A 13,015-nucleotide genomic window follows, 5' to 3' on the forward strand; every position below is an offset into this window, starting at 1 on the left:
CTTTAGCACAGAAATGCTTTGTTGTATTTATAAACTTGTTTGTATGGCTCATTGTAATTTAGGAGTCACAGAGGATGTAGATTCAAGTATAATTTCTGATAAAATTCGCTAGCTTCCAATTTATGTTTTACTAGGAACTTAGAATATACTTATTTTTAATCTTTAGCTTTCATCTTTCCCTAGTCACCTTTGCCATTACTTTTTCTTGTTTGTCCAGTATGGATGAAAATGGTTTTCTTGTCTGCTTCTTGGCTTCAGATTCCGTAAATACTTACAAAACATATTTCAGTACAGTGGCCTTTGTTTTATGGCAGTCCGTTGGCTACATAAGTAGTTGCCAGTGCATTTATTGTGAAGTGTAACCTCTATTTTATTTTTTGCTTTTCCACATCATAATCATTTCTGTAGTACAAACATTTTAAACTATTAAAAAATATTTTATACCAGAACTAATTATAGTTTTGGTTTAAGTAACATCCTGTTAAAGGTTTGGTCTATTCAGAAATCAAGAAACCTGATCTAGCATTGTTTGGACAGTCTAAAGGCATTAAATACATGTTGCCTGATTTAATAGAGTTCTCCAAGGCTGAAGAGGATACACTTTCATCAGTGAATCTGGGTGATCCCGCAAACTTGGAATGGATTTCAAAGTCATTTTTCTTCAAAGTTATTTGCTATATGCTAGTAAATGTTTTCAATCCTGGACCAGATCCATTCCAGGTTTGCTGGATTGCCCAGCTTCACCGATAAAAGTGTATTTTCTCCAGTCTTGGAGAGCTTTATAAAATCAGGCCCATAATATCCATGTATCTATTACTGACCACCCTTTAAAGGTCATTGTACCTTTATTTTCTTATTAAACCTTTCTGCAGACCTTTGCGATCCAGGCCTGGTGGCCCAGGCTCTTCTCCACTGCAGTTAATCAATTCAGCTGTATTTCATTTTTTTGTTTTTATGTCAGCTCGAAGTTTAGGTTTAACTAAAATGTACTTGCATAGCTTGATTCAAGCATTTAGCATTTAAAATATTGTTCCATGTCTAGGCTTATATTTGTTTAGTATTGTGAAAATACATTAAGTGCACTATACATCTATCAGTACCCATCCCTAGGGCTTTAAATATTATGCATATGCATGGAATATGGCTGGTAATGGCATCCTGTGAAATCAACCGTCAAGATATGACACTAAAATTTATGTTCTGATACTTAATGCCAGCTGTTGAGGACATGGCACATACTTGGCGAAGTGTTAAACATTATCAGGGCTTTACTGCTTTACACTTGGCATTTGTTATCATATTCAGAAGTTCAATAAAATGCTTTGATGTGTTGTGAAATGTTCACTATTTATATAAAGGAGCCTTATATGTTAGATCACAAGGATACTCTAGCCAAAGCACTAAATTCTGTCCGTAGCTAAATCACTTTTTTAATATCGGTTTATACCCTTAGCTTATGGAAACCAAATGCAGTAGTTGTTGATGCTAAAAAAAGTATAATAAAAATTTGTCTTTAATTGTTCCGCAAATTTTAAGCAGATCTTATCACTTACACTTCCCCAATGTGAACCCTTCACATTTACCCTGTCCCCTATGCTGATCCTCCCCCAGACTCTTAGTTATTAACCTTTACCCTATAGGTAATTCCCAAAAATTAACCTGAAACAAGAAACTATAACCCTAATTCATAACCCTTGACCCTAAAACAGACCCAATCTAACCTAAATCCTTTCTCTAATTCCTAGTGCTGATTTAACCCCATGAACAACATTTCTTGCCTGATTCCTGAAACAGGAGCACCAACAGATGCTGAAAAGTTCTGATCCATAAATATAGTCAACATCTGTTTTACTTGTCATAATGCACAGTTTGTGATCCACACATGCCTATTGTGCATATTGCAACTTGGTACCCTGTACCCCTTTCCTAACCTCTACCTTCTCTTTGAAAAATCTGTAAACCCTACCCTTGGTATGCCCACCCTGAGCTTTCCACGCCATTTTAACTCCAATATACCCCATAAACATCCCCCTGCCATGACCGCTATAAATCAATCACTTTTACTGCAGATCAGCATTTCATTTTTAGCTGGCAATGTAATTTTAATAGAATTTGCTAAAGTATGAAGTATGATTTTGTGTTTTGTATGTATTAACCTTCTTGTATTTTTATATTCTTATAAATATGCACAGAGTTGTTATAGTTTACTTGATTGTCAGCAATAAAAGAAGAGGGTTAGAGAGAAATCATTAAGCACTGAAATGGAAATGTCCCCGGGCTGTCAGTGTACAGAGCAGAGAACAGCAATTAGACACACAGAGCAAGTGAGGGAACGGGTCCAGGATCAGCACAATAGCTATTTTCCATGACTACAGATAAGCTGACAAAGCCAGAAGAAGGTGTGCCTTACCCAAAAATGGCAAAGGAGTGGAAGTTATAGTGTGTGATTGTTATTGAGCCCCTAGGGGACTCTGTGCATCCAAGATCTGCTTCACTCCCATTCACACTGCACCGGTGGAAGTATTACAATGCATTTTTCAGCTAGAAAAGATGTCATATAATATGTTAGTAATAAAAATAAGGAATTGTCTAGTGCACCATCAGTGTGTTTATTATCTAAGCTATTGCAGTGTTTCACATTTACGTAGCTTTTGTTTCTATATTTATAGTGTTGTGTAAATATAGAGAATTAAAGATTGGAAACTTGGGGAAGTTCTCAGTGGTAGAATTCCTCTTACTAAAGTGCAATATAAAGTTCCACTACAGACTGAAATCACAGCTGTCCTTGCCAGTGCCTTGCATTACTACATGTTAATGTGCATTTTTTGTGTCCATAAATGTGCTTTGTTTGAGGCAACCTTGTGAAGGACTGCCAAAACACCAGAATATCAAAAATCACACATGCTTTAATTTTTCCAATGCAACCTACTACAAGGGGCCTGATTTATTAAAGCTCTACAAGGCTTGCCAAGATACACATTTTCATCAGCGAAGCCGGGTGATCCCGCAAACCTGGAATGATTATAGTATAGGATTGAAAACATTTGATAACAGTGTGTTTCTAATAGCTTTCAGTACCTTAAAAAGAAACTAAACTGAAAAGTGCCTAAAACGAAAAAAAAAATCCACTTAACTTCAATCCCACAGCTCAGTCGATTGGTCCAAAGGTGTCTTCCATTGGGTCCCATGTCGTCCCGGCATCCGTCTCCAAGCCAGGGCCCCGGCGGTTCCATCTTCGCTTCTTCTTTCTGGTTCTTCTTCCTACGTCACCTGACTCAGGCGTGAGATCAGATAAAGTAGGTTGGAAAGAAAAGTTGCTGATCTAACTGCGCATGTGTGAGATCGGCAAATTTTTCTCTTTTCACCAAAAGGCTCCTTCTGCGCATTCCTGAGATGCTCAGGCATGTGCAGAAGGAGTACCCAAGAGCCTCCTGGGATGCGTGACGTAGATATCCCGGGAGGCTTTGCGCCTTTTTAAAAAAAAAAGGGTGTTGCACTTAAAAAAACCTAAACGAACAGAATTTTTATTTAACATAAAAGGGTTGTCTACCCTTTTATGTAAAGTGAAATTTCTGAGTTTAGGTACGCTTTGTTTAGTAATAAACTGATATTAAAAAAAGTTTGTTAAAATCATCAATAACATCCACAATGCATGCAGCTGATACTTAGAATTTGCAAGTTTGTGTCTAGTCCAGGCACAGGTTCAGTTTAAAGTTTGTTTTTTGTTTTTTTTGTAAAATTTTGTTTTTAGAAATTAAAGTGTGTCATTGTTTTTTTTAAATAACTATGGTTGTAAAAAAAAATCCATTTATATTTTCAGCCATCAAAGGACATTTGTCTTGGAAGTCATGGGACGACACTGCGGGTAAGTTTTTCTTAGCCTTTGTTTAGGAACATTTTTGTATATATAAATATTGTATGTAAAAAATTGTATGTATACATATTGTATGTAAAATGACTCAAAAGCACATCTGTTATAAATCTTTGAACTTGTTCTTGGTGTATTCTGGGTTTGCAGGTACCTGGCCTTGGTCAGTGCTTTAGCTTGTGGAGCTGACTGGGTCTTCATCCCTGAATGTCCTCCAGAGGAAGGATGGGAAGACATAATGTGCAATAAGCTTTCTGAGGTGGGAAACTTTTGATATATTCATAGTTCTTATATTATTTTACATTTTAAGGGGACTGTTACATTTCTGAAATTAAAATGAATTAGGCTTTTACTCCAAACAGTTCAATCAACAGAAACTAAATTGCTATAAGAGACTGCACTTTGCATATTATATTTTACTATACACTGCAATATTAAATAAGCTTGTAATGTCTATTAATGTCTATTACAAGACTATACTGGCTTTTTTAACAAGAGTTGGACCTGTACTAAGCAATGTTTGTCTTTTTCCCCAGAATCGTGCAAGAAAGAAACGACTGAATATCATCATTGTCTCAGAAGGAGCCATTGATTGCCACAACAACGCAATCACTTCAGAAAAGATCAAAGATGTACTTATTCTTTACACTTTACTGTAATACTATCATGGCTTATACTGGATATAAAGAATTATATCAATATTGGCATTAGTCAAACACTATGAGGCTGAAAATAACACCACAGGTTTGCATTGTTAGCCATGACATTTTTACAGTTCGTTATTCAATAATGGCCAATAGGTGTGAGGTTTCAGAAAAAATAAAGTGAAAAACTAGATTATGGACTATGTGATTGGTGCATGAGCAATAATGACCTTTATGGTCTATGTTTATTGCTATTTTTTATTCATAAAAACCAGTAAAACGCGGCAAAGATTTGCAAACTAATTGACACAATTTTGGCTAACTAACCCAATTTTTGGTTTAAAAAATATGCTGTTTGTGAAATGCTTTTTGTGTTTCTTAAAGTGAGCCTTAAAATATTCAAGGCTTACAAAACTAATCAGATCACAAATGTGAAGTGTTCAGTTTGTAATGTGTAGAATGTTGGATTTTGAATACAGACTTTAGGTTTTTTTCCTATAGCCCTGTTTATTTCTCTTGCCTATTGTACAAAGCCTAATACATTAGCATTCAATGCTGGGATCCCAGGGCATAGAACAATGTTCTACTTTAAGGACCCCCTCATACTAACCTCCCTTTAAACACAACCGTAATACACTAACACATTATTAGCATTTTCCATAGTCCCAGCTTAGACACCTATCATCTCTGGAATTCCAGGGGAATTCCATCCTGTATCTGGAACCCTTATACCACCCCCCATAACAACATCCCTAACACTTATCATCCCTGTAGCCCAAACCCTAAGAACAACTTTTATGTAACCCAAATCCTAAATCTATGCAACCTTGTGACCCTCCCTCTAACCCTAACCTAATATTTTTTTTTACCTGTAACCCCAGCTCTAACTTTAACCTCTTTGTAACCCCACCCTAGCACTAGCACTCTCTGTAACCCAAACTTTGACCTTTAAACTCTTGTAACCTAATTCTTTATCATAATAATATTAAACAATATTAATAATATTAAACAATATTAATAATATAAGCATAACTCCAAAGCCGCATACACACGTGCAATTATAGTCGTTGGAAAGGATCTTTCACAATCCTTTCCAACGACTAAGGACTGCTGGATGCATGAATGAGTGTTGTACATACCTCTTAGGGGTATTCTATTGTTATTGGGCAAATTGCCGTATTCCACGACATAAAAACCAATCAATGTGTTCTCTACCTTGGCCTTGAGTTGATATTGACCGAACAGTTGATATTTAATATACTCTTAGGACAGGCGTGCAGTTCCAGGACATTATTGGTGCTGATTTTTCTCTAGGAAATGACACTCTGTCTTTCTAGGGATATACCTTATGCAGGCTCATCATTAAGCTAAGAACTGGCTTATGGTTCATACCATCTGGCTACCATTAATGAAGAGAATTAAGTTTAGGCCTCATTCTTTAATTAGAATTAGTACGTTGGAGCAATGTGACTGTTAAATATGTTACAAAACTCATAAGTATAGCATAACAGTATAGGGTATGCTAATCATGATGTATGATTTAATTCATTAATATGGCTTCTTTCCAAATTTCACATAGAAATATTAAATGCTTGCCAGCCTTATTGACAATGCAGTAAGTCTTTGAAAGGTAACCTGTAGGCACTGGAAAGAGTCACAGAAGAGCTTTGTATACCATTTGGCTACCCTGTTACCTTATCATTCATGGCAATATGACGTTGTCTATGTAAAGTCTTTTTTCACTGCCACCTTTACCATTTTGTACAATCCCCCTACCATCATACACTTCTTCCACTGTTGCAGCCATTCTTACCTATAAAAATCATCTTTCATCTGTAGTTGCTGCTAGATAGAATTGAGGAAGTAAAGGGAATGTTTTGTTTGCGTACTTTTTATACTTAGTTCCTTGTTCTGTGGAGTTTAATGGTAAGAATGTGTAAGGTACGACTATGTATTCCTAGGCCATGCAACTATCAACTCGTAGTATTTGCTACTCTAAACTTTTTTTTAAATTGTTAGGTGATATAATAAAGGCACATTACCCTTGATCAGGAGATTGACTGAGAGAAAACTAAGAACAATGTTAATTATTTTCCAGCTTGTGGTTTCACGACTTGGGTTTGACACACGAGTGACAATATTGGGCCACGTCCAGAGAGGAGGAACCCCATCAGCCTTTGACAGAATATTGGTAAGTGTTTTTAACGATTACATGTTTATACTGCTCAATAAAGGTTACATTAAAACCACATATCAGATTTTGAAGACCTAAATATTCAAGTAGAAAATCATTATTGATATTGAGTAATTTATTAAGTGCACAATAATGTAGGGATAATCAATGGGAACCAAAATCATAAACTAGCTGAGCAAGTCAAAGTCACACTGAAAATCAAATGAAAAAACTGAAATCACAGGATGATCGAAATTGCATGAATTTCATCACAAATAATAATTTGGGTTAGTAGCCACATTATACTCCTAAATGCCTGTATGCACTCCTAAGAATGTCTGGATGTGCTTCTGATGAGACAGCAGTTGGTGTGCTGGGGGATCTTCCACGATACATAGATAAGGCCATCAGTAAGGTCCTGGACAGCCTGTGCTGCTACTAGGCTGGTGCACCAATATATATTTATATATAATGTCCCAGATCGTTTCTAGGTCTGCAAAACGTGGGCCTTTGGTGAAAAGGGAGCCAGTGGTGAACCTGCCAACTCTGGTATTTTCTCACCAATGTCAATTGAGCTTCACGGTGCAAAGTTGTAAGCATTGGTCCAACCACCGGACACTTTGATCAAAAACATTCACACGAGTAGGCAATAGCCCTTTTGGATCCTGACCTGCTCTTCCTATGTAAAGGCCTGTCCTCTTGAATCCCTTCCATGCCCTTTGAGACTGTGATGGGAGGCACAGCAAACCTTCATGCAATGGCAGAAATGGATGTACCATCCTGGGGGATCTGGACCACCTGTGCAATCTGAGTGGGCTGCAAGTACCACCACTTGCTACTGTACAGTACCAGTACTGGGTCCCAGGAAAATGCACAAATGATAAAGATGAAGAAAGACTAATGAGAGAGAAATGGTCTGCAGTAAAAACATTCCCTCTTTGGAGGTTGGTCTGCTGGTGCCCATCCTGTCCACTTGTTGTTGCTATCATTTGCAACAAAGCAGGTGAAATTTATTTAACATTACTTTTACTTCCAAACCAGAAAAATTCATATCCTAGAAGATTGATAGACTTGATGTTATACTATGTTGCTTGAGTGTTCCTCTATTTTTTTGAGCAGCGTATATACAGTATTCTCAAACTGTTAAAGTAGCCTGACCTTACCTGCCAGGGTTTGAAACAACAGTGTGAGGATCCGGGAGAACATGGGACATATTTTGTGAACAATGGTATCATTTTGCTATATATAGACAGATTGCTTTTTTCTTATACAGGCCAGTAGGATGGGAGTAGAATGTGTCCTGGCCTTACTTGAAGCCACTCCAGAAACCCCCGCCTGTGTGGTATCTTTATGCGGAAACCAAGCCGTGCGCCTGCCTCTTATGGAATGTGTACAGATGGTGAGTGTCTGAGTCATCCTATGGATAGGTTTAAGGAGAAATTATGCATATGTGACACAGCCACCATTGTCTCTGGACTTGGCAGGCATTTCTTGCCTCGACAGTCTCCTATATAATTACATGTCTGTTCTGCTGTCACATGCCACCCAATTATCTTATCAAGAACACAGCTATCTAACTGACATTTTTCCAGTTTGATTTTATAGGGCTATGGTACTATTTTAGTTTTCTTTATCGTAGGACATGACAAATCCCAGGAGCCAATGTGCTCAAAATATAAACTGCTAGAATCTAGGTCAGTGGATCTCAAACTGATATTTTAAGATCTCTTTAGTGTAATTTTATAAAATGTAAAAAATCCAAAGGTGTGAAAAAACACTTTGCAATAAAGTTGTGATCCACAACATTGCTGGTCTGCTCAGGTATATATTTATTCTACATTGTAAATAATTCAGTCCACATTCAGTCCATACATTTACTACCAAAGTATACATTTTCCATGGAATTGTTCTTTAATAAACCATGGTATTTGTTGTATTATACACCTTTTGTGTCGTTATAATGTTATCCTTCTCCCTTCTTTACCTTAGACCCAGGAAGTGCAGAAGGCAATGGATGAAAGGAGGTTTGCAGATGCTGTAAGGTTGCGTGGAAGGTACAGAACACCCAAATCTGATATTTATATAGGAGGATTATTTTGCGTTTTCTATGATTAATCCATGCTTTTTGTGTTATATTTTAGGAGTTTTGAGAACAATCTAAACACATATAAGCTGCTGTCCCATAAGAAGAATATATCTGAACTTCCAAAGGTAATGTGAATTTTATTACCATATATCTTTCTATCTGGTTGTTCTGATAATGATTTTGAGTGATAATGAACACTTCTTATACACGAGTGGCTCTTTCTTTCTCAATCTTTTTCCTATAGAAGAATCCTTGAAATAGATTAGGAGGGCCCTAATTTATTAATGCTTTCCAAGACTGGAAAATATAGACTATCTTGGGAGTACCTGGGAGGTCTGGCAAACCTCCCATTGAATGCCTAATCATTGGTTTTTAAGTGGAAAATGTTTTAAATCCTGAAACAGATCCATACCAGGTTTGCGGGATCATCTACTATCTTCTATTATAGTCTATTTTCTGCAGTCTATTATATCAGCCCCAGAGTCTCAGGGAAACCGTTAAAATAAATTATTGAGGGAAAATGGGAAGAACACCATCTTCATTAGTGATGATCAGGAAAGAATCCCCTTTACAGTGTTTGTCAAAATGCGATCTTTTTATACAACTAAAAAGATCACTGGTGCTATTCTACTGGCTACCAAATTAATTTGAACCCAGAACTATACCAATACCATCAGATGGCAGATTAATTAGCCACAGGAACCTTTACCAAGCACTAGAAAATGGTAGGGATCCACAGAATCCTGGTTGAGATTGGCTGCTCTAATGGAATTAATGTGTATTAGTCAATTCCCACTAAATTAAGTCTGTGTGATTATTATGTGTTACCAGCATGAGAAAATGGCCTTGCTATATTTCAGACTTTTAAAGTAACATTTACCCACCAAGTATGGAATATATTCCAGGGATGCCACCTTAAAAAAATAGTTAAACCAAAGCATCCTCTGTACCGGTATGCATATCAACCAATGAAACAAGACTGGCTGGTTCTGCTGCCTCTTCTATCTTTTTATTAGTAGCCAGTGGCTAAGGCTAGGTACACCCATGCAATTGTTCTTGTCCAATAATCAACTCAGAGCTGATATCGGACGGGAATTTTGCGTGGGTACAGCGGTCGTCGTCTATCATCTAAACGACGGTCCTGGTGGATCCATGGACGATGGATGATGAAAAATCGTAATGGAAGTGAAGGGGGAAAAAGCCCAGTGGGGTGCCGCTCCGTTTTTCTCCCCCTCCCCTTTCCATAGGACAGAACGGTGCTGAATGTATAGCACTCGTTCATGCATCGTGCAGTCGTTAGTCGTTGGAAAGGATCCTGAAAGAACCTTTCCAACGACAATGATTGCACGGGTGTACATAGCCTAAGACTTGCCCTTACCAGTGCTGGGGATTTATTTTTTTCTTTTACTTATCTTTATTTGACTATCTGAAAAGGATCTATCTTTACTAGATGTCTAACACTCAATAACAATGTTTTTTTCTTTCTAACAGGATAACACCACATGTAGTGTACGTAATGATATGCTTAGCACTTAAGACTGGCCAATGGTTCTAAAAAAGCTTATATATTATTGCATGTGATCCTTCTTGTGCAAAGTTGTTCCGCTTGCATGTGTGCTACTTCCAGCATCAGCAAAGTGTACTTCAGTCCTGACTGCTACTTTCCTGCTATTAACAAGCCAAGCAACTATTCAGTTGGTGCAGACTAATATTTACTACCTAATGCGCTGTGAGGTTGTTAGCACAGGGTGAGCTGGCCACTGATCTTATGACATTGCAATACATTCTAACCATTTTTTCAAATCATGTTATTAAGCACACAACAGGACAAGCTTTGGAGGAAAAAAATAAATAGCAGCCAATCAAATCTTCCCAGGGAATCAATCGGCAGTACCATCTGCTGGTACCCCTAAGGATAGACATACACTATTAGATGTATGCTTGATCTGGCAAATGATAATTAAAAATCAGGAAATATCACTTTACTGCCTTGTGCTACTTGATCTCTAACTTATACACCTTAGGCCTGGGTGAGTGCCTATGAAAAAAAGAAAAAAAATAGGATAAGAGAAGGAATGAGTGAACGCACAAGGTTTGACAAATGTTCTTTGAGGTTCACAAAACGTGCTCAAAGGCAAAATTATTGAGCAAACATTGGAATGAGCTCTCATGGGAACCCATTGGGGATGTAATCAGAAAACTTCCTAATAGGCTAGTGGATGTTAGGGACAGCACTGCTCACACCAACCATAAGCCAATGGGAATAATCCATGCAGTGTACAATAACAAGGATTTCTATTGGCTGGGCCAGTAGCTCAATTGACAAAAACCAGTCTGAAAAGAGTTTGCAACATTACTGTTTAAAAGTAACTTGTTACCATGGCACTTGATGAACTTGATGAACAAATCATGGAGTTTGCCTTATAAGTTCAAGTGAACCCAAACCCTATAAATAAAGAGGATAACTCAAAGTTTTTCTGACAAATCAGATATTCAGCAGTCTAGAAACTAAAGTGATTATTGCAGAGAAAGATGATTTCAGTATTGTGGAGGAAGGGAGCTCAGGAGGATAAATATTGGGTGTTTACTGTGTAAGTTGGGTAATCCTTTAAGATCTATTCAGAATCCTGCAATTCCTATACCTGGATAAAAAGCAAGGATCAACCATGAACATGCTTTTATAATGATAGCATTATGTGTAATTTACAAAAAAGCTATTACTAAGATCTTAATTAGGACAGCTTATACATAATAATGATTAACAAGAAAAGACTAACATATATAAAAGCATGTGAGAATGTGGCATAGTCTGCAGCTTATATAACCATTATCTGATCTCTGAGTAATGTATGTGATTACTTTCTTCTTACTAAACTGTCATTTTGATGATATGATAATTTTACATTGACATTTTATTAGATGTAGTAATACCTATTACCTTTACCGCTTGTGACAAATAATAATAATTCCTGCCAGAATAAAATAATATGCAGTGTTTCTAATTAGTCCATATATTTCTTTTTTAGAAATGCTAAACCTAATTTTCTGGGGGAAAAAAACCTCTCTGTAAAAACAGACAAATAACACTGTCAGCACATCATTTGGTAAAATTAGAAGTCACATTGGCCTGAATCGGACATTAAAATGTGTGGCTTGGGAGGATTTTTTTAGTTTTGAATAAATTAGGGGATAATAAAAACCCTTGTGCATTTATTTCTTCCTGTCCATGTGCTGATTATGAAATTTCTTTTTTTACCTTTGTTTACATTTTAAGAAAACACATTAGTTGCTTTTAAAATCTGCTTTTCACTTTTCCTTTATCCCTTGAAAGTGATGGGTTCCCTTTTTAAGCTACATATACTATTGTGGGTTGTTCGAATCTTTTCATAACCTTTAGCTGTAGAATTATTTTACCCTTTTGTTACTGTAAGAGATTTTTTTTTTTGCTTCCTGTTGAAATGAAAGAAATGTGGAAATGCCATCCTAGACAGCTGCCATCAAAACAGGTTTCAGTATTAGATGAGATTTACCCTGGCCTCTTGTTATTATTAATTTTACACAGTATTTATATAGTGCCAACATATTTCGCAACGCTGTACAAAGTCAATAGTCATGTCACAAGCTGTCCCTCAAAAGAGCTCACAATCTAATATCCCTACGAGACCCATATGTCATTAATACAATCTAAGGTCAATTTTGGGCGGGAAAACAATTAGTCTAACTACATGTTTTTTGGGATGTGGGAGGAAACACACGCAAACATGTGGAGAACCTGAAAACTCCATGAAGTTAGTGCCCTGGCAGAGATTCGAACCTGGGACCTAGCACTGCAAAGGCCAGAGTGCTAACCACTGAGCCACTGTGCTGCCCTTTGTTCTGGAAGAAACTTTAGATTTCCCATCAATTTTTATATCAGAAAGGGCAATTATAGATAAATATCCGAGAGGGGTTCTTAATTTTCAAAAATATTTTTGATTTTGGTTATACATACACTTGTAAAATTGGCCATATACATGAGAAATCTCCTATTTTTAACAGCTGTATTATTAATATTATTACACACTGTTTATATACTGCCATCATTTACCATGTCCATAGTCATGTCTCCTCAAAGGAGCTTACAATCTAATGTCCATACATCAGTCATTTGTCTTTAATACAGTGTAAGGTCATTTTTGGGGGGAAGCCAATTAACCCAAGTGCATGTTTTTATTGGGATGTGGGAGGAAACCGGAATACCTGGA

At 36.9% G+C, this 13,015-nt stretch overlaps 1 protein-coding gene across 3 annotated transcripts in view; it reads left to right on the forward strand.

Annotated features, from left to right (window-relative positions):
* PFKP (phosphofructokinase, platelet) overlaps positions 1–13,015 on the forward strand; it is a 56,372-nt gene that overhangs the window by 23,756 nt on the left and 19,601 nt on the right. For all 3 annotated transcript variants that reach the window (XM_072412635.1, XM_072412634.1, XM_072412632.1), the window contains exons 6-12: positions 3,821–3,865; positions 4,019–4,127; positions 4,405–4,500; positions 6,611–6,703; positions 7,959–8,084; positions 8,675–8,739; positions 8,827–8,896. In XM_072412635.1, the coding sequence (XP_072268736.1) occupies positions 3,821–3,865; positions 4,019–4,127; positions 4,405–4,500; positions 6,611–6,703; positions 7,959–8,084; positions 8,675–8,739; positions 8,827–8,896 (604 nt within the window). The remainder of the gene's footprint in view (positions 1–3,820; positions 3,866–4,018; positions 4,128–4,404; positions 4,501–6,610; positions 6,704–7,958; positions 8,085–8,674; positions 8,740–8,826; positions 8,897–13,015) is intronic.

Source organism: Pyxicephalus adspersus, chromosome 5, assembly GCF_032062135.1.
Source record: "Pyxicephalus adspersus chromosome 5, UCB_Pads_2.0, whole genome shotgun sequence".
NCBI classification, from domain to species: domain Eukaryota; kingdom Metazoa; phylum Chordata; class Amphibia; order Anura; family Pyxicephalidae; genus Pyxicephalus; species Pyxicephalus adspersus.